Source organism: Diadema setosum, chromosome 16, assembly GCF_964275005.1.
Source record: "Diadema setosum chromosome 16, eeDiaSeto1, whole genome shotgun sequence".
NCBI lineage: Eukaryota > Metazoa > Echinodermata > Echinoidea > Diadematoida > Diadematidae > Diadema > Diadema setosum.
The window spans coordinates 21,705,325-21,727,372 of record NC_092700.1 but is presented as its reverse complement, the minus strand read 5'-3'; the positions used below and the strand labels follow the sequence as shown (position 1 = coordinate 21,727,372).

Sequence of the window (22,048 nt, the reverse complement as noted above, 5' to 3'; positions counted from 1 at the left end):
TAATGTAGTGGAACTTCACTGCTGCATAACTTGAATGTCTCAGTCTCCTCTGTCATCATCCTTAATTGATCAGTGTAATTTGTTTTGGCTTTTTCAGAGTATTGGTTTATTTTCTCAAGGATCCCAATAAATCCCACAAATCTAGGAGTGGCACTATATGTACTACATGATGTGAAATTATGAAAATCTTCTTGAATATCCCTCTAACAGCCTGAACTAAGTTACCATTAGTATAAGGTACCGAGGATCTTTGAAATGACAAGATATACGACATGGATGTTGATTAAAAGAATTTATTTTTCTTGGGCAGTGGTGCAAGACGAGACCCCGCCTGTCTTCGACACGTGTCCGGCAAACTTCACCACTTACACCGAAGTCGGTAACACGTCCGCGGTCGTGACCTGGCCCGAACCTACGGCCTCGGACAACACGGGTCTACCGGTCACCTATACGTCAAATTACCAGAACGGAGCAATTTTACCGCTGGGCTTTACTACCGTATTGTACGTAGCAACGGACACTCTCAACAACAATGCAACGTGTGAATTTGCTGTGCAAGTTTTGGGTAAGGGATCTTGTTCTCCTTTGCATGTACTTGCTGCTGCTGTCTGCTGTTACCCGGCATTGCTTTTTGTTTGTTCTGTACGCGCGGAATCATTCATACTCTATCGAATTTCTAGACATGAGGTTGCACTGGCAAAAGAGTAGCGAATGTTTCGACAGTTTATACTTATATAAATCAATGGTGTCTACACGAGAAAATAACTGTCAAACCAACTGCTTGGATTATTGTTATACTGTATATTCCACTTTCGATAATTAAGAGGGGATATGATTATCGTTTTCCTGTAGTGATGTTTTCTTGTTTCTGTCATCACACCCGCCTTTTTCCAATGTGACATTTTTTGTGTGTTCAAAGAGAAAGACCCCGAAAAGAAAGTGATACATATTATCCTTGTACACCCTGCTATCTCAACGTTGATCTTTGGAAAAAACTTTCATGCCCTTTTCTCACCTTTTTGCATGAGTCATGATGAAATAATTTCTTAAAGTAGAGTGCAGAAATTCAGTTTTTCTTTCGGACAGATGTGGCAACGTCCGAATCAATTGTGAAAGTCCATTGAACACGAATTTCCTTATATGACCAATCATAATTATGCTCCAATAATTTCTATTTCACCTTCTCGTGCTTGTCTTTCTGTATCGCAGAGGACTTTGCTCCAGAGTTTGTGAATTGTTCATCTGACATCGTAGTCGGTACCGACCCCGGCTTACCGAACGCCACAGTGAGCTGGATGGAGCCTGTGGCCAGCGATGCCAACGGGCCCGTGACCACCACCAACAACCACTCCCCTGGATCCGTCTTCCCACTCGGCGACACCGCCGTCGTCTACGAAGCCACCGACGGAACGGGAAATACTGTTGCGTGTGCCTTCGATGTCACTGTTGAAGGTTTGTTCATGGATCCGCTGGAGCCCGCCGCACACTTAACGACTCAAGACAACACGACTGACAGACTTTGGATCTGATATAAACAAGCGTGTTCATTCTGAGGCTATCGTGATTCATTTCGGACACAAAGTCTGTCATTCGTATAGCAGTGAGTCCTGTAGTGTGCGGCGGGCTTAAATGTCACTCTGACGTCACCATACTCTACTCCCATTCAAATTGTGACCGACACGGCAACGTGTTCTCAGCCTGATCACGAGATTGCACATGAGTCCAAATCGGTAAACCACTGACTTAAATTGCGTCACGCGTAAGCGTAACTATGTCTATGTCATGCAGCTGAACATAGACTATACAGCCATCTTCCCAGATGGAAAATTAAACAACAACAACAACAAAAAAGGTTGAAAACAAACATGCTTAAATCACTGTGATTAAGGCCAAGTGAACAGATAGGACAATGTGAGATTGGCAATGTCTATTATGTTTGGTATATTCAACCTAAATTTATCTGTTAATAAACGCGTGTCAAAAGTTATTACGCGCCATACCATGAGTGGCATTTAAAAACTTAATGTGGGTAGTGGTTGCAAACGTAACATCTGTACCTTGTCTATCTTCGGCGACTTGCGGCAAATCATATCTAATGACGTAGTTATACTATCACAATCCATGTTAATAATGTTCATATCTTCATTAGATCGATGGTGTTTTGACTACTCTCCTGCAACAACAATTTCTTTGTTGTTTTGTTTTGCCATGTCGTACAATATTGTACATAAACAATATTTTGCGTTTTGTGATGTTTTGCAGCGTCGTACATTGCTGCAGCAGGGAGCACTCGATTTCTTAGTCATGCCTAATAGATTATTAGTTGAACCTAAGACTGTAAATGCCCTGTACCAGCCACTAGTGTATCGTGCAGTATACGCCATTGAAAGTCCACGATTTCTAATATCATTGATCGATGTGTAATATCCATGCCACTTTGCTTTCATAAAGGAAAAGCTTCCAATATTCTAGAGTACTGAATGCACCGAGTTTGACTTTCTTTCACCACATTTTCACTGTTTCAGATCGAGAGTCTCCGGTATTCATCTTCTGCCCGTCGTCCGTGACGATCTTCATACCTGCCGGAGAGACGACCACCGTGTCGTGGTCGGAACCCACGGCAACGGACAATGTGGGCGTGTTCAGCATTGATGGAACCTCGACATCGGGATCGTCGTTCGGTCTTGGATCGTACCTCGTGGTCTACAGCGCCCTCGACGATGCTTCCAACGCGGCGCTCTGCACGTTCAATATTAATGTTCTAGGTGAGGAGCTCCTGTCAGCTATTTTGGAAATAAATCAATATCATCCAGCAGAGCCATTTGCTTCCATTTACTTACTCCAGCCTATCGAGATTCGCAGTCTCTCATACAATTTTATATAAAAAATCGCCAGGTTCATGTGGACAATGGGTTCAGAGAACACATTTATTTGTAAAAGAGAGAAGAAAAAAAAATAAGATCCATTTCGGCACCCAATTTGATAGAAGATGTCTGTGGAGCAAATGCGTAACAAGTAACTAAATGTGCAAAGAAAGTTACCAGTTTCCACCGGAAGATTTTATTTACATATCAATGTTCCTGAAGAATCAAACCTAGAACTGAATATTATAATTACTGTTTTCACTCTTTTAGCTGGCTTCGGTCGAACATTAACTATTTTGTATTGAAACACTGTTCTTCATGCCGCAGTAGCCTTTTAAAGGTAGGGGATACCTTTTACAGACCTCCCAAAATGCAGCAAAACATTAAAGGACAAGTTCACCTTCATCAACATAAGGATTGAGATATAGCAATATTAGTAGAACACATCATTGAAAGTTTGAGGAAAATCGGACAATCCGTTCAAAAGTTATGAATTTTTGAAGTTTTTGTGCAGTAACGGCTGGATGAGAAGACTACTGCAGTGTACGATGTCACATGCGTACAACTACATAAGGAGATAAAGAAGAGAATTTCACAAAATTTCATCTTTTGAGAAAAGTACACATTCCCTTGACTCGTTACCGACATATGTCATGGGTAATATTATTCCCCCTACCTTTAGAAAGAGGCGAGTCAAATGCTCTTTTATTATGAGAAAAAAATGAAAATATGTTGAATTTTATTTACATTTTCTTTATACTGTTGTACTCATAATGACATCACAAGCTGTAGTAGTCTCCTCGTCCAGCAGTTCCAACACAAAAATGTTAAAAATTCATAACTTTTGCATCGATTGTCCAATTTTCCTCAAACTTTCACTGATGTGTTCTACTAATATTGCAGCTGCATTTTCTCAATCCTTATGTTTATGAAGGTGAACTTGTCCTTTAAATATGAACCTCAGGGGACTTGTTTAGGCCACTGCTGAGAAATTTGGAAGTCAACAGTTATCTACAATTTGAATAATGCACAAAACTCAACTACTCAGTAGTTCTGTGTGTCAGTCACACTTAAGCCTTTTTGTTGCAGTCTTCTGTATTTTTTATCTATAAACACAAATCTAAAAGTATAAGAGCTGATGTAATAACTTTATAGAGTGTGTGGCAAGAATGTATATAGAAATGTTTGTAAGTTTTGATGAACTTTCTTCACAAAATATACATGATGGACACACATGCAGTGCACGGGTCTGCAAAGGTAGCCTAGTAATGTACTGGAATTTACGGTGAGCCCCGAAAAAAATTCAATTCAAAATCTAACGGTCAATAAAAATGTACTAAATGTTACCTTCCACTTTCAGTACTTTATGGGAGTTTCTAAAATGATACTCTCTTCAACATACCACTGTATTTATACAACTCTTCATTTAAGGCATGCAAATGGGATTCCCTACCTTTAAGATGTTCTACATTTGAATTGTGTTGCAGAGGATGTCGAGCCAACGTTTGTCGACTGTCCAATGGACATCACCGTGTCCAATGATGTCGGTCTGGACACGGCCATCGTGAGCTGGACGGAACCCACCGCGACAGATGACCGCGACAACGTCACGGTAGCAGTGGCTAGCGATACTCCCGGCACGGCCTTCCCGCTCGGCACAACGGAGGTCAATTACACAGCCACCGACTCCAGCGGAAACGTAGCAGTCTGCTCCTTCACAGTGGCTGTAGAAGGTATCACTTTAACTACACCGTTCTGTGCAATCCTTGCACGCATGTGACATATTTTACACCTACTGTACACCAGTATAACAATTATCCTTCATTCGATCACTTTAGTCTCCCTTTCTCGCTCTACATCTTTCTTTTCGTCTCTCTTGCTCCCCCTGTCTAGCTTTCTCTCACGGTTATGAATATAGATAGACTGGTAGAAAAAAACCTCGAAGGATTAAAGGGCAAGTTCACCTTCATTAACATAAGGATTGAGAGAATGTAGCAATATTAGTAGAACACATCATTGAAAGTTTGAGGACAATCAGACAATCCGTTCAAAAGTTATGAATTTTTGAAGTTTTTGTGCAGTCACCGCTGGATGAGAAGACTACTGCAGTATATGATGTCACATGCGTACAACAATATCAGGAAAATATAAAGAGAATTTCACAAAATTTCATCTTTTGAAAAAAGTACACATTCCCTTGACTTGTTACTGACATATGTTATGGGTAATATTATTCCCATTGCCTTTAGAAAGAGGCAAGTCAAGCGCTATTTTATTATGCGAAAAAAAGTGAAAATATGTTGAATTTTCTTTACATTTTCTTTATACGGTTGTACTCATATGACATCACGAGCCTTAGTAGTCTCCTCATCCAGTGGTTCCAACACAAAAATGTTTAAAATTCATAACTTTTGCATCGATTGTCCAATTTTCCTCTGTCATACTTTCACTAATATTGCTGCATTCTCTCAATCCTTATGTTAATGAAGGTGAACTTGTCCTTTAAGTTTGATTTGGCTGTAAATTTGCTGATGTACACCACTCTTTCTGTAAATGCAGGCGATTTAGGGTAGTAATTATGCATAATTCCTGTTAACAAAATGTTGTTGAAGCTAGGATGTACCGTAGTTAAAATCACAGACATCGCATGAAAGCTAGGACGAGAAAGATGGTATAAAGGTATCTTTAAGCGGGATTCATGAGGGCGCTGTTGCATAAACCAAATCTTTTGCATTGGTCACATTGCTAACGTCCGAATGATACCGATTTGGAACTGAAGCATGTCGAAAATGATCGAAATCATATCAATTTCAATTCGTCTCTTGATTCAGTCGGTGTTACTAGCGGGTTCCGCCTACTTCATACGTATTCTTCAAAGACAAAGCTTGTTTGCTAGCCAACCGCTGAAAATGTATATTGTAATCTAGTTGTGATTAACGTTTAACTAGCTTAGTGTCTTTTATCTTCATAGTGAAGGTGACCGCGATCATCATCACATCAACCAAACAGTGCTCTCTTGCATACAGAGTCTGTGTTCCTTTGAGATATCGAGAAAAAAAAAACCCACAACATTAAATTTGTGCACTTTAGTGAATTGCATTTTATACTTGAACAGGACCGGGGTGATGAATTAGACTGTATTTGGAGGGAAATTCATTGTAAAACTGCATGTTAAAGAAGCCATGCCGTTAATTATTGGAATAGACGTACCACTTGATTGATAACTAATTGATAATTTCCCGCCAGCTGTGTATTCCAAGACCATTAACCCTAGAGAACAATCTCCATTATATTCTGGATGACCGGTATGACGTAGTTCGCGATTATCATAAAACGCATCAAGCAATACGATGACTCCTGTTGTTGTTACCTTTATGTTTTTTCTAAACATTTCTATGTTGTTGTTGTTGTGGTTTTTTTTTTTCATTTTGGTAAACAAAGATGACGAAAGCCCGGTAATCTCAGACTGCCCGTCATCCATAACGAGATATACGATCTCAACAAGAGCAATAGTGACCTGGACGCCGCCCTCAGCGACGGATAACGATGTTCTGGTCAGCCTCACGTCCAACATACAGCCAGGCGCACAGTTTGCTATCGGCTCGCACGACATCATCTACACGGCTGTGGACGCGTCATCAAACACAAAAAGATGCACCTTCACAATCACTGTCATCGGTAAGAAGAGTATACTATTTCATTCAAGGAAAAAACAGAAAGCCTTCCAATGGTTGCTGCTGGAAATAAGTACTCAGTACACGTGGATAGCTATCTTTTTCGGCTATATATAATTCAGCAAAGTAGCAAAGACAGATATAAAATCCTTAAGTTCCATTTGAAGGCATCACAATATTTAATTTTGTTCATATATCATTTCCAAAGTAATTCACTAGGTTCTCATCATTTTCACGTCATGTGATTTGTAAAGATCATTATAGGCCGCCTCACTGATTAGTCCGATCTCCCTGATCGCAGCTGCAAACTAATGTGAACAAGAAAAGTGACGGCAATAAGAAGTGTGACCGTTGTATGGTTAATTACTTGTCAATGGTAACTATACTCCCGAGCATGTCCTCAGGGACATTGACATCTAAATATTATATTTAAGGTTTAATATGGTTGTTTAGACTCCCCCCCCCCAACTCCCCATCATTTTATCTGAACCTGTACGGTCTTCACAAAAAAAAAAAAAAAATATATATATATATATATATATATATATATATATATATATATATATATACATATATCATATCTTCACCAACTCAGAGACGGATATTTTGAAGTGACTATGAATTAAATCATGAATGAGCAAATGCAGAACACAACGGCCATAATAATATATTCGCTTTTTTCACTTTACAGCGGACAACCCGCCTACTATCTCTGGCTGCCCCGCTGATATCAACCAGAACACTGACCCTGGAAATGCTACTGCCGTCGTGACCTGGACAGAGCCCTCCGCATCGGATGACCGAGAGAACATCACGCTGACGTCAGACTCGGATCCCGGAGTGAGCTTTGGCATAGGCACCAGCACAGTTACGTACACGGCCACGGACTCGGCGGGGCAAACTGTCACCTGCTTGTTCGATGTGACCATAAATGGTATGTACTTTAGTATGTTAAAGCAAGTGGAGAAGTCTCCCTTTTTTCTTTGTTCTTTTTTTTTTGCATTTAAGAGCTTTAGCTTACCCTTAACATGAAAAAAAAAAAAAAACATAACAGTGAAATGAGACCGCCATGCCATACAGAAACTTTCAAATACACAGGTTATTAAAACAAATGAATTATAGCTTTTGAAAGGTAAAATGTTTTTTTTTTTTTCACTTCGTTGAGTTTTTAAAACTTTTATTTCTTAGAGTCTATTGCTGTATCATTATTCCCGTCATTCATTTTTCTCGTTATTGTCTCTACTCTACTTCTATTTTTGATCAAATAAAACACAGATAACGAGGACCCAGTCCTAACAGACTGCCCTATGGGGATCGAGGCTACAATTAGTCCGAATGTCGCCACCATGCCCGTCACCTGGCCAGCCCCGTCGGCCAGCGACAACTCGGGCACGGTGACGGTCACGTCCACGTACAGCCCCGGTGTGCAGTTGGCCCAGGGATTCCACGTCAACATTTACGTGGCCGTGGATGCAGCCGGCAATAGCGTTGTCTGTTCTTTCCTCATTACCATCACTGGTGAGGTCAAAAGTCGTATACATCTGCTGCTACTGCTGCTACTGCTGCTACAACTACTACTACTTACTTATATTATTGCTAGCAATAATAATGCAATAATATGATAATAGTAACAATAATAATAATAATAATAATAATAATAATAATAATAATAATAATAATAATAATAATAATAATAATAATAACAGTAATCATAATAAATATGTTAGCAATAATAATTACTGTAGGATAATGATAATGATAATCATAGAAAGAATATTATTACTACTACTAGGCTACTACTGCTATTACTACTACTGCTACAACCTCTACTACCACTGCTACTACTGTTATTACTGCTTTTATTTTTATATGTTCCTCAATGCATCATCAGCGAAATCTAGCTAAGATGGTAGCTTTATGTCAGTTCTTACCGAATACAAACATACTTTTGAGAATGTTGTTTTTCTACGTAAAGATTTTTGGTTTCCTACAACTTGATGATTTGCAAGATCACAAGGCGCTTTGCAATGCCCTCAAAAAAATTATAGTGTGAAGAATAACATAGGTTTTCTTTTCATGCCGCCTTAATAAAGTATGCCACATTTACTGTCAAAATGTTTGTGAATGTGTTCAATGTATGTATATCATGCACAAACATTGTATGATTATAATGATTTGTATTGTATTAATGTGTGTACATGCGCACATGCATGGATATCGTTATGTATAATGCGTATTATGCACGTATGGCATATTCTCCCTGTGTAGTTACATTGATTTGTATACAAGTGTAATGATTGTCATTCTGAATCCAAATCACAGAGGACCAGCCACCAGTGGTCAGTGACTGTCCTGGTGACCAGACGGTCAGTACGGACCCAGGCCAGGACTACGCCTCCAGTAGCTGGACCGAGCCCACAGCCACGGATGACACGGGCAATGTGACCGTCTCTGTCATGCCAGACATCACTCAGTATCCACTTGGCACGACAGCGGTCACCTACACCTTCACTGACAGCGTCAACCTCACCAGCACGTGTTCCTTCTTGGTTACTGTGCAAGGTTAGTTCATTCCTCTTAAAGATGATTGTCATCCTGTGCCTTTAGCAAGTGGATTGATAAGATGAACAAGTAACATACGTTATTTTCTTCCTGATATTGAATCAGTTGTTTCAACTCTTTAGTGCGTATCTCAGCAGCAATGATATCACTATTTAATAACAGTATATATACTACAATTATGTAATAATGTGATATCAACTCATATCAATTATGACAAGTTGCTTTTGGTTTTAGATTTGAAATATTATTTGTTTGGGTACATATAATTGAAGAGAAATTTCTTGGGCATGGCTGCAGAATGTAATAACAGTGGCACTAGAGACGATGTGATGCAAAACAATGTGAAACAACTAAATAGTTTGTAAGAGCGTAATACAAACGAAATTGTTGTATAATTACAATATGATGTGACATATCAAACCATTCAAATGAAAGGCCCTTTCTGCCACAGAGTTGTGAACTAGATTATGATCACAGTCTCCGAATAGAGAGTATGACTGTTCATGGCATGCAGTAGTAGGCTTCTTCAAAACACGGATAGTAGCTACACCACGAGGTTGTATTTTGTTAAACTACTGTAACCGCACAAATTTTCGTGGTGCATTAATTTTGGCGCATTTCGCACAAATTTTAGCTTGCACGAGTTCTAAAACCCGCAAAAATATCTTCACAATTTTCTCTGCACAATTTAGATGGACTGACAATCGTGCACAGCGAATTCAAGAAACCGCGAAAATGTTTCTAAAGCCGCCCAGCGCGAATTAATCTCGCGAAAATATGGACCGTTAGAGTATTACTTATCAGTAATGCACTTGGTTTTCTCTCTCCTTTCCCCACACACAGACACGGAGGACCCCGTCATTTCTGGCTGTCCAAATGACACCAGTCTGACCCTACCTTCATCTCAGCTGCCAGTGTCCGTGTCCTGGACAGCGCCGACTGCAACCGACAACACCGATAATGTGACGCTGGATGGTAATATTGAGTCGGGCACGGCATTCCCAGAGGGCACACACGAGATCAGCTACACTGCAAGTGACCAATATGGCAATAATGCTGTCTGTACATTTGATGTCATTGTAACAGGTGATATTTCATTCCCCTTTTTATGCCTCCGCCACGTAGTGGTGCCGGAGGCATTATGTTTTCGGGTTGTCCGTCCGTCCGTCCGTACGTCCGTACGTCCGTACGTCTGTACGTCCGTACGTACGTCCGTACGCTTTCGTTTACGCGATAACTTGAGTAATATTTGCTGGAATTTTACCAAACTTGGTCCAAGTGTGAAGTATGATGGGGCAATGATTTGATTAGATTTTGGGTGAAATCGGCAAAAGGTCAAAGGTCAAAGGTCAAGGTCAAATCATGAAATTTATCCGTTTACGCGATAACTCAAGACTGTATGGAGCAAATTTCACCAAACTTTGTTGGAGGATGATGTATGATGGGACAATTACTTGATTAGTTTTTCAGTGAAATCGGACAGAGGTCAAAGGTCAAAGATCAAGGTCAAATCCTAAAATTTATCTGTTTACGTGATAACTCAAAACTGGATGAAGCAGCTTTCACCAAACTTGGTCCAAGGATGATGTATGATGGGAAAATTAGTTGAGTAGATTTTAGTGACATTGACATGAGGTCAAAGGTCAAAAGGTCAAGGTCAAATGCTAAAAATGTTGCTATTTCCCCCATATCTATGCAATGCCCGCAGTTATTTTCTTGAAACTTAGTGTAGACATGTACTACTGCATAAAGATTCTCCAGAGAGAGTTTCATGTCATAAGGTCAAAGGTCAAAAGGTCAAAGGTTAGGTGAAAATGTTGCAATATCACATTTCTCACAAATGGTTCAATGTATCTTCATGGAACTTGGTACATATGCATGTACTGACTGGCAGGGATTATCTAGGGAATTTAGGGGTCATGGGTCAATAGTCAGGGGTCAAAGGTCAAGGTCAACTCCTCAAAATGTTACTATTTCCCTCATATACTAGTATATGCAATAATTGCATTATTAGTTTTAAAATTTGATATATGTACATGTATTACTGAATGGAGATTCTCTTGGAAGTTTCCAGCCAGAAGGTCAAAGGTCAAAGGTTAAGGGTCAAAGGTTAGGTTTAAATGAAAAAAAAAAAGATATATTTTGTACTTTAATTACACTCTTCTTTCATACCTTGAAAATTAAACTCAATGCATATACTTATAATAAGGTCGGTCAGAAGTCAAGTAAAAATTTTCAATTCCCCAAATATGTGTACCTGTACTCTTTAATAGACAATTATAGCAAACCCAGTTCGTGGAAAGTGAACATTCAAGATATTTCTGATAAACCTGTTATTTCGATATTTTGCCAGTTATGTGAAACTGTCATCACACATTGTGAAGACATTGTACTATACACCTATTGGGAGAATCATGCATTATGGCGGAGGCATCAGTCGTCGTAGCGACATTTCTAGTTTCATAAATTCAATTCTTTTCCATTTTTTTACGGGGGGGGGGGGGAATTACCTCGCATTGTGACGCATGCAATTTACATTTAAGAGTAATAGAAGAATGAATAGTCTTATCACGACCATTATCATGAATACTTTATGATATAGTTGTCTTCATTCTTTCATTTTTGATATACATGTATATTTGCCTTTGTCTACTGCCACATAAAAAGAAAGAGAAAAAAAAAAATCAATAGCCAGATGTGATTGAATCTTAGAATATTTTTTTGAAGTCATATGAAATATAAAGAATACACCCATATCCTGAGCAATGTCAAAGCGTTATCAGAATTTTAGTATATCATAGTGTACCTTGATTTTTTTTTTTTTTTTTTTTTGGACAGCGTTTAACCTCACTTTTAGGATGAAGATTTATCTTCATAATTCACAATGACGTGTCATTGGCGACAGTAAAAGCAGATGTCTGTGCGAACAACAATGCTTTGCTCTATTTACTGCCACAGTGGACGCCCCGCCCACTTTCACCAGCTGCCCTTCGGACGTGACGGCATCTAGCGACCCCGGAGTCAACCGCACAGCAGTGAGCTGGGCACCGGCGGCTGCCACTGATGACTACGGCAATGTCACGTTGTCCTCCGATTACGAGTCGGGTGCCAACTTCACCATCGGGGCAACTGTGGTGACCATCACGGCCACCGACTCAGCGGGATCGCAGACCACGTGCTCTTTCACAGTCACAGTCGAAGGTATTGTATGGATGCGTTGAACAAATCATAGTTATCGTCAGTCTTTTTTTTATCTTTCTCCCTTTTTTTATCTTTCTCCCTAACAAAAAACAAAAAATAGATAAATAAAAGAATAACTCTATGAATCAATCGATCGATGTATTAACCAATCAATAAATCAATCAATCAACAAATCGGTTAATCAATCAAGCAAGCAATCAAGAAAGGGACCAGTCAATCAATCAATCAATCAACCAATCAACCAATCAACCAATCAACCAATCAACCAATCAACCAACCAACCACTCAGTCAATTAATCGCTCAACCACTCAATCAATAATTATTTATTAGTCAATAACTCAACCACTCTGTCAAACAATTAATCAGTCAACCAATCAATAGAACTGAGAGCAAAATAAAAAATATCTTTATACGCACAGTATACCTGAGAATGTTGATTTCATGTCTCAACAATTTCTCGTATTGGTCATGTTGGTCATTGGAACGGCATGAATTTCTCAGCACAATGTACATGAGTTGTCTCCAACTTCCCATTTTTCACAAGTACTTTGAACACCCTTCATTTCTCTTGATGAAATGCTTCAAAATTATCTTGAAAACAGATAGCTTCCCAAACTGTTGCTGTGAGTGATTGCTGCATGGTTACTATTACGATCTTTAATCCACCCTCACTTGACCAATGAATGCCGAACCCCAATGAAAGATATTTCTCGCAATCATGATTTTACTCATGAGTATTCCTTAACTTGCATGAAAAAAAAAGAAAAACTGTGGCATACATATTAAAGTATGAACAACTTGCAGCATTCGCATATCAATAAAGCTGAAGTTAAACCTTCTAGGCTCCAGAGATCATTGGCAAGCAGGGTGTCCGCTCCTGTACTCGTCCCCGCTTTTCATTCCCGTCTCTGCTTGGAAGTTGAAATGTGTATTCAATCCACATCCCATAGACCAAGAGGATCCGGTACTGGTGGACTGTCCGGTTGACGTCACGGCCTACGTTTACAGCTCCTCCGACACGGCCATCCTCACCTGGACCGTCCCCACTGTGATGGACAACTCGGGAGAGAGCATCACGCCCTCCTCGAATCGGCAGTCTGGGGAGAGCTTCGGCCAGGGCAGCAGCGTCGTTCTCTACTCGGCCGTGGACTCGTCGGGCAACGTGGCAACGTGTAGCTTCGTCATCATCGTCCAAGTCGTGACTAGTAAGCCTTCAGTCCCTCGAATTGCCGGTCAAGTCTAGACAAGTGCACCGTAGTTCTTTGTAGCGCCGAAAGGCACTACAAAGTCCACCTGCGAAGATGCAGCAAGTGCCGCCATGAGATGCTACGATACGTTTCGAAGTGCTGCGATACGTTTCAAAATATCACGAAGTGCTGCGAAATGTTACGAAGTGTCACGAAGTGTCACGAAGTGCCACGAAGTGCTGCTGAGTTCCTCAAATTGCTAGTCTCTGCGCAGTAATTGATGGTTATTTAGCTTTAGCAATAAAAAGCGTCTATGCCACACGACTGCTATCGTTCAGATTTAATCTAACTAATTTTTGTATTTCTGGATTTTATTGATCAGATTGAAAACATCGTGCTTTTTCACAGGTCATATGACATATACATTTTTGACATCACAAAACAAACATTTGATAGCATTCAATGATAGTAAAACTACCAGGCGTCTGATCCTTTTTTGGACTATACTCTCTAACACACGTTTTTCTAGAATCGTATACACAGAAAACGAGGGAAAAGAAAAAAAAAAGAAAAAATACCCTTCAATGGAAGCACTAAATATTACCAAAGACCAGACAAAACAAACCAAAGGCGCAAGAACACACACTACAATCTTTAGAAAAAAAAAAACAACAAGAAAAAAAACCAAAACAAAGGTACTATTCACCTAGCTCTATCGGGAGAAAAATAAAGAACGCATTTTCAACCCTTCTGGTGCATGTATCACAAAAGATTACAGCCGAAATAATTAACGAAATATCGCAATCCCGCTGATATTTGATGTAGAAATAGGCGCTAAAAGGATCGTAAATTTGGCCGTGTCGTATACGCATGTACGAAATGCGAAGAGATTATAGGAAGAAAAATACAGGACACAATAGTTCATTTTCAACCCCTTTTGGCCCGTGCATCATAAAGATTACAGCCGAACAATAATTCATAAAATCATCGCAATCCCGTTGAAGTTTGAGGAAACAATAGGCGCAAAAAGAATAATGATTTTTGGCTGTATCGTATATCTTTTAAGAACGCATTTACGGAATGCGAAGAGATTATGGGGAGAAAAATAAAGAACGCACTTTCAACCATTCTAGCTGGTGCGTGCATCACAAAAGATTACATCCGAAGTAATTTATGAAATCGTCACAATCCCGCTGACATTTGAGGTAGAAATAGGCGCAAACAAGTATCATGAATTCGGCCGTGTGGTACATCTTTTAAGAATGCACTTACGAAATTTGAAGAGTTTATCGGGAAAAAATAAAGGACGCATTTTCAACCCCTTTTGGCGAGTGCATCGTAAAATATTACAGCCGAAGTGATTTATGAAATCGTCACAATCCCGCTAATATTTGAGGTGGAAATGGGCGCAAAAAGGATTGCGAATTCGGCCCTGCATGTCGTGTACCTTTCAAGAACGTATGCACAAATGCGAAGAGATTATCGGGAGAAAAATAAAGAACCCCTTGTATCGCGTGCATCAGAAAATATCACAGCTAAAATAATTCATTAAATCATCGCAATCCAACTGACCACCAAGAGCAGGTTACGCAGCAAGTTCGTGCGCTGATGTTTAGAAAAAGTCACAAACGCATTTGATACAATCTGATTTTGTTCATTATCATTTTACACTAATTCACAAACAAACATTCTAATTTTCCCTGTCTTTATTTTTAAATTTCTTGTGCAATAAATAATGCAAGTTTTGAAAAAAAATATTAATCTGTAAAATGTACATGGGGGGTACATCCATAAAAAACAAGAAAATAAGTTTGCAAGTCATTTAATGTTTTTTATGTTGTCGTTGTGGACCGGTAAATTTTCTGTTCAGACCTGTAAAAAATTGTAAAACGGGGTATTTACCGATCCGACAGAGACAGGTCGGACTGGCAGAAAAAATGGGTTACTGTGCAGCCCTTCACAAGATGGCTGCTTTTGCAGCATCCGTTACCAGCTGTCATGGCACCAAAACTGTTTGGAGTTCAGTTGCCAGCATCTCACTGGAAGGTACTTTTTTGGAGCTGTTTGCAAAATTTAACAAAGATGAACGTTATAAGTGTTTGTCAGTGAGTGTTTCTGCCTCGCGTATCGGGCCCTGGCAAGACGTAAATTTGAATGAATCTCTTGGAGTTTTGAGTGCATTGACATGGAAAAAAAGGGTACCCTGTATTAAAAAAAAAAAAAAAACGACCTACCGACCCTCTTGGGTTTTGACAATTAAGGGCAAACAAACATTTTTTTTTTTTGCCTCATTTATGCACTCTCCGTAAATTCCTTTCTACGATAACTTATACACCCAGCCCTGGGCTGAAGATTATTTGATTGGGTATGCTTAATTCTCTGTTCTGAAGGAGGAACCACGTTTCTAATACCTCTAAAAACCACCATAAAATATTAATCTTTAACTTTGAAACATCAAAGTTGCAGAAGAACAAAAATTCTTCTCCTACATATGCTAACAAATTCAAACAAATGGAATTCCACCCTTTTGAACATGACCCAAACAACCTCTGCACCCATTTTATTCTTTGAGCTTGCATCATTGACTTTAAAGAGCACATTTTCAAACCTCCCTCATAATCTTTTACTAAAACATCGCGCCTTATTCATTCTGGCCCTCTCCAAATAAATTCATAAATAACTTTATTCACGTCATGTATAAAAGAATCTGGCACTGAAACTATACTTGCGATATATAGCAACTGAGATAAAGTTAGTTGCCATCTAACTAATATAAAATACAAAATACACTCTATTATAGTTTGTTTTTTTTTGCATATGTCGTCTGGAAGTACGCAGAAAAATTAGCAAAACCCTGTAGTCATGTCCTTTGCGTCTCTTACGATTTAATTTGGATTTGTTTGTCTGGTTGCTTGTTTAAATTAATATCTCTCACCGGAAAAAAAAAAAGTAATATGGAATTTGTATATAATTCTGTATGTAAACAAATGTGATAATTTGCTTCATTTTGTCTCTTGTTCATAGATCCGACAGAGATCGACGCTCACTTACGACTAAATCGCATCCGTGATCAAGTGGGCGCTTTCAGCGAGACTGACGTCACAAACAGTGAAACGAACCTGGCTATCGATGTGAGTAGTGCGTTTATTATGACGTCGTTGTTTTCTATTACGTTATCACGTAGGACCCAAATTTCGATGATTTGTTACTTACAACTTTTGAACAAAAGAGCGTGATTGTATTATAATCGTCATGTACTTCTTTTAGTCCCCTAGTTGCTTTCTTTGATTGAATAGTGAGGCCAGTGTTGAATGCACAACAGGTATTGGGTCTGTAGCGGAGATATAACGGGGGAATGTTTTCCAAGATTGATGAAGGCAAGAGTATGGGGTAAGTTTTAGGCGAATCTACATGTTTCAATACGATACAATGAAGCATAATAATGATTAAAAAAAGATGTACATAGTTTTGGGATTTTTTTTTCTTCCAGTTGGAAACACTTTTCCGGCAGAGCGCCCTCAGCGGTGATTTCGCCGGTCTCCAAATCACAGCCTCCAATGCGGATCCCACCGACAACCTCAATGCGGAGTTTACCATGGTGCTGTACTTCACCTCCTCAGCATCTATCACAGAATCGGACGTGGAGGGCGCTTTCGATGCCTCCACGACTGACAACGTGTTCGATATCAACAATGAGTTACCCTCAGTCAATGACTTTTACGCGGGTAAATTCTTAAGAGTGAAATAAATGAAATAAATTTAAAAAAAATAGACTGATGGCCAACTTGGTCAAAAACGCGTAGATTAGGCAAAGCTGCGAGGTTAAAGGGTGTGTACAGTTCTGGTCGAGGCGAAGATTTAGCTTTTAACATTTTGCGAGATATTCAGAAACCACTCTATGAGATGTCAAAGAGCATGCAATTCTAAGGGGTATCAAAAGTTTATTTGATGAAAATTGATTTTTAAATGGCTGAGATATCCAAAAACATGGTGAAACAAAGAGATCCTAATAAAAGCGTGGCCTGTCGCCTTTTATTATTATCACTTTTTTGGATATCTCCACCATTTGAAAACCAATTTTCATCAAATACACGTTGAATCCTTTTTAGAATTGTATGCTCTTTCATATTTCATATGAAGTTTCTCATTATCTCACTTAAGAATGTTCAAAACATGAATACCCACCTCAGCCAGTACTGTACAGTCCCTTTAACAAGACAGTGCATACATAATGAAGAATCCTAATGCATGTAGTATTCATCACTTTGATTATTAATTTTGCAAAGACAATTTGGGTAATCTTCTTGCGCAAGGTCATAACAAATAATCTAGAAACTGATGCTGTGATGAAATTGAAAATGGAGTAGTTAAGTGTGCTCACCGAATCGCAATGAAGCTTTCCGTAATCACAACACTGTTTCCCGACATTATTATTTTAAAGATGTCAGGCGTATAACATTCAGACCTTTATGTATTCTGATATGGCAATTTGCAATTCCAATGTAGTTAACTTAAGTATCTGATGTAATATGATTACTTTTTGAGAGTTCTTCATGCCTTATTTCTTGTTTTGTTTGTCTTTGTTTTGCTTGTCTATGTTTTTGAACGAGAGCTCTTGAACATTGTCATTTGCTTTCTTCCTCAGGCACGGGACCCTGTTCAACCTCCCCCTGCCTGAACTCCGGGGTGTGTTCTGCCATTGATAGGGTCTCCTTCGAATGTGCCTGCCCCTCCACATATATGGGAACACTTTGTGAAAACGGTGAGAACTCTTAATTACAATGTATATGTTCGATTTGACATTGATATTTGGTATTGATTCTTTTGCAATCTATTAGTTCACCAGGCAAACGAAAAGTCAGCGCAGTGACTGTGACCGGTAGGCCTACTACACAGATGGTCACACGACATCTGCTCCAGTGACAATATTATTGCTTTGGTATTTTTTTCTCCAATGATTGAATGAGTTGGGGTGAGGGTTGTGATACGGTTTTAGGTTTAGTTTGGACGTTAGGATTATGCTTGTGGGTAGAATTTATGTTTGGCTTAGGGTGTAGATGACTCATTAGCGCAATTGTTGCAGGAGCAAATGTCATGGATCCTATACATAGGTATATCACCTGCTTTTGTGTGTTATGACTACTTTTCATGGGGATTTCTCCATACTCCTTACCAGAGAAGAGAGGTCGGTTCTTTTATATGATAATGAAATGTGGTATGATTCTTCTCAGCATGTAGGGACAGGTGGCTTTAAGTCTCCTCAGAAGACCAAGTGACCAATTGACCAATCGGACCACACTGTGTTTTGCCAAAGCACATTAATTCCGGGCTGTATGATTTAAACGTCATCAAAACGGCTCAGCTACGACATTTTTCATTTGTGTGGAAAAAAGAGAGAAAAAAAAAACAACAACTAACGACTTGCTTTGTCTAAAATCAAGAACGTTTTGGCACTGTAATGACAATTCATTCCATGCCTCATGTTTTACTGAAGATCATGTCTGAACCCTATGGTGACATCATCTTCATTTTAATGACGTCATCCAAGTCAATCTTGAGTTTTTCATATTTTCTAAAAGAGTCATTCTTAGTCTACATCATTCTTAAGTTTGGGGTCGCAAAACGACTTGGAAAGTGCTTTTTGGAAAGCAGTTTTTTTTTTTCTACAACCCTTTTTTCGTATAGTAGTGTGATCAAGGTACGTCTTTAGAGATCACTTTTCATTTCTTGAAAATCCTTTGCACACCCTTCACTTTCAACTCTAATGACTCATGAAAGGGTACAGCTACCCCATTGAAAATTTCATGTAATCCTGAACAGGATATGTTGATATAGAGCATATTTGAATTCAGTTTAATCTGGTAATCCCTTCAATGATGTTGCTACAGTGGTTGACATCCTGGTTTTGTTTTGTTTGTTTGTTTGTTTTTCTTCTCATTCATCGGACGGCCAGCACAGCTTGGTGAAGATTAAGCGCTTGAATAGATCCTGTACTTCAGAGCCTCTTTTCTCAGTTCACTCTTTTCCAGAGTGTGTGCTATCTTTCAAATATTTACACTCTAGATAGGTTAGGAGAGTCCTTTTGAATTGAATTATATGTCGTTTTAAAGCTTAGAGTCTGCTCTTTTAGAATCTGCCCTTTCAGAATCTGCCCTTACCTAAAAATCCTTGTCTGGCGACTTTTTGTTGGTTTTGTGATGCAGGGTCACATATGAAAATAAGCCCATAATGTGTATTCGGTTGAAGAGCCCTAAAATTTCCTGAAGATTACATACAGACAGGTTACTGATGGTATATTACAGAGGCAAACGCAACCATATCTAATGCTAAACCGCACTCGTGTGTGCGTAAGCACACATGTTATTAATATTCATGCTATCGCGAAATATGTTCCTAGTTTAAGCATTCTCATCTTTTTTTTTCTCCTCTCTTCGTTCATTTGTTACAAGATGTGAACGAATGCGACAACAACCCGTGTAGCACAAACCAGGTGTGTATGAACACAGTAGGCGGCTTCCAGTGCGATTGTTCAGCAGGATTTACCAACCAAAACGACATCTGCGTCCAAGGTACGAAATAATTATGACTTATTGTAATCAAATAAAGGTTAAAAGTTTTGACACTTTTCTCTTTACCATTTCTTCTTTAGGCCAGTCTCTAGCTAACCTTTTTTTTCTTTGCCTCGTCTTTTCTTTTCTTCTGCTTCTGTTTGGTTCAATTCTTCTTCTGCTTCTGTTTGGTTCAATTCTTCTTCTGCTACCTCTGACGTATATCACAGATTCATCTTCTTCTCCTCCTTCTTCTTCTACAGCTTGAATCCTTTAAAAAAGAAAGCACCTCATTGCTCACTCATGGTAGTACATGTTATTATATATGCCATGGTTCAATACTGAATGCCACACTGCTCTGTTTTTCATTACAAATCTGTAACCTTCCGATGAGATTCCAGTCGACAAAGTTGTAAGAGAGTATCTGCATTGACATATTATGCGACACTGCTACAATTGTTAAAAAAAACAATTATTCTTGTGACGACAAACATAGTAATCATGAAAAATACTGCAATAAAAATGCGACGAGATCAACGCTTTCCTGTAATGCGCCATTCCATCGTAGTGAGTCTTATAATCTCGAGTGTCTTGAATTATATGATGAACAAAACAAAAGCCAAACTTGACAAGTGCCTCTGATACATAACTTGTTTCTCTTCTCATTGTGTTTCGTGGTGGATTGTAGTGGCAAGCCAGCTGGGTGGGTCATTCGACATATCCGCCATCGATGGGGCCCCAGCGGTCTTCACCGACGATCTCGACGATGAGACATCGGCGGAGTACAGACGAGTCTCGACAATAGTCACGGATGAGGTGAGCATTCCATTTCACTCTCACATCACTGCTGATGATGAATACAGTACTTGGCGGTTTTCACAGCTGTTAAAGGAGACTTCTGTATGAGTTTCATACTTTTACATAATTACAAACTAATAATTGGTTATATACTGGGTACAGAGTTTCAGACTTTACAGTGATTGGAATGATGAATAAGAATGTTTTCAAGATAAAACATTTGACAAGTCATAATGAACATGGATGATGGCATGGCAGCCTCACTATAAGAATGCATGAGTAGGAACTCAACTTAAGGAAGCAGAACAAAAGAAGAAAGCATACAGGAATTCTACACAGGTTAAACTTGTTAAACACGCGGTATTGTAATTTGGTAATTTGGTGGGTTTTTTTTTTCAAAGTATTGATTTCTCTGCTCAAAGGCCACAATGAATTCCACAAATCTATGCATGGAGTTATTGATTTATGTAGGCTAATCCATGATGTGAAACTATGAAAATCGTTAGGAATGCCCCTTTAATTATGCGTGTCATTGAATATGTTTGTTTAATGCCTTTATCGTATGGCTCACAGAAATATATCTCTGTAGTATGGCTCCTCCATTTGCTGGAAATGCGTATGGATTGATAGTCATCATAAATACCTGTGTAAGATTATAGAGACATAATGCAGTAGAGTCTCTGTTGATGTAGTCGACATACCACACCGGCCAGCATATCCATCTATAGACTGCACCTTTGAATGTTTCTACAACAGATATATGGAGCTACACAAATACCGTGGATCACCTTCATCATCATTACCACCAACAAAATGAAATACAGTGCACAGCTAAAATCACACGTCACATGCCAGACCAGTCTAATCTCGGCATGCGTTAGTATACAAATGATGCACAGGTGAGAGTGCGTTAGTGGAGGCGTAGCGCACTCGAGGGTATTTACAATAGTGAAACATGCACGAGGCGCAGCCGAGTGCATGTTGCACTACATTGTAAATACCCGAGAGTGAGCTGCATCTCCACTAACGTCACGAAATAATCCTGTGCATCATTTGTTTCATAAAATGGGTCGAAAACTAACAGCATTTTTCACGTACCTTTGTGGGTCAATACCAGTCAGCTACATGTAGCTCTCGCTCAAGAGTCAAGATGTCCGAAGATGTTCGTTCCAAACATTTACGCACGTCGCACTCGGAAATCCCGCACATATAA

General features: G+C 39.2%; 1 protein-coding gene across 1 annotated transcript in view; it reads left to right on the top strand.

The window, feature by feature from the left end:
- The window catches only part of LOC140239700 (uncharacterized), a 124,149-nt gene extending 102,687 nt beyond the window's left edge, over nucleotides 1–21,462 (top strand). Inside the window, exons 87-103 of the mRNA XM_072319524.1 lie at nucleotides 311–565; nucleotides 1,210–1,452; nucleotides 2,526–2,765; nucleotides 4,352–4,597; nucleotides 6,306–6,542; nucleotides 7,230–7,472; nucleotides 7,814–8,056; nucleotides 8,861–9,100; nucleotides 9,944–10,186; nucleotides 12,059–12,301; nucleotides 13,253–13,507; nucleotides 16,514–16,620; nucleotides 16,980–17,214; nucleotides 18,135–18,251; nucleotides 19,939–20,058; nucleotides 20,726–20,853; nucleotides 21,409–21,462. Of these exons, the coding sequence (XP_072175625.1) occupies nucleotides 311–565; nucleotides 1,210–1,452; nucleotides 2,526–2,765; nucleotides 4,352–4,597; nucleotides 6,306–6,542; nucleotides 7,230–7,472; nucleotides 7,814–8,056; nucleotides 8,861–9,100; nucleotides 9,944–10,186; nucleotides 12,059–12,301; nucleotides 13,253–13,507; nucleotides 16,514–16,620; nucleotides 16,980–17,214; nucleotides 18,135–18,251; nucleotides 19,939–20,058; nucleotides 20,726–20,853; nucleotides 21,409–21,462 (3,449 nt within the window). The remainder of the gene's footprint in view (nucleotides 1–310; nucleotides 566–1,209; nucleotides 1,453–2,525; nucleotides 2,766–4,351; nucleotides 4,598–6,305; nucleotides 6,543–7,229; nucleotides 7,473–7,813; nucleotides 8,057–8,860; nucleotides 9,101–9,943; nucleotides 10,187–12,058; nucleotides 12,302–13,252; nucleotides 13,508–16,513; nucleotides 16,621–16,979; nucleotides 17,215–18,134; nucleotides 18,252–19,938; nucleotides 20,059–20,725; nucleotides 20,854–21,408) is intronic.
- The last annotated feature ends 586 nt before the right edge of the window (nucleotides 21,463–22,048 follow it).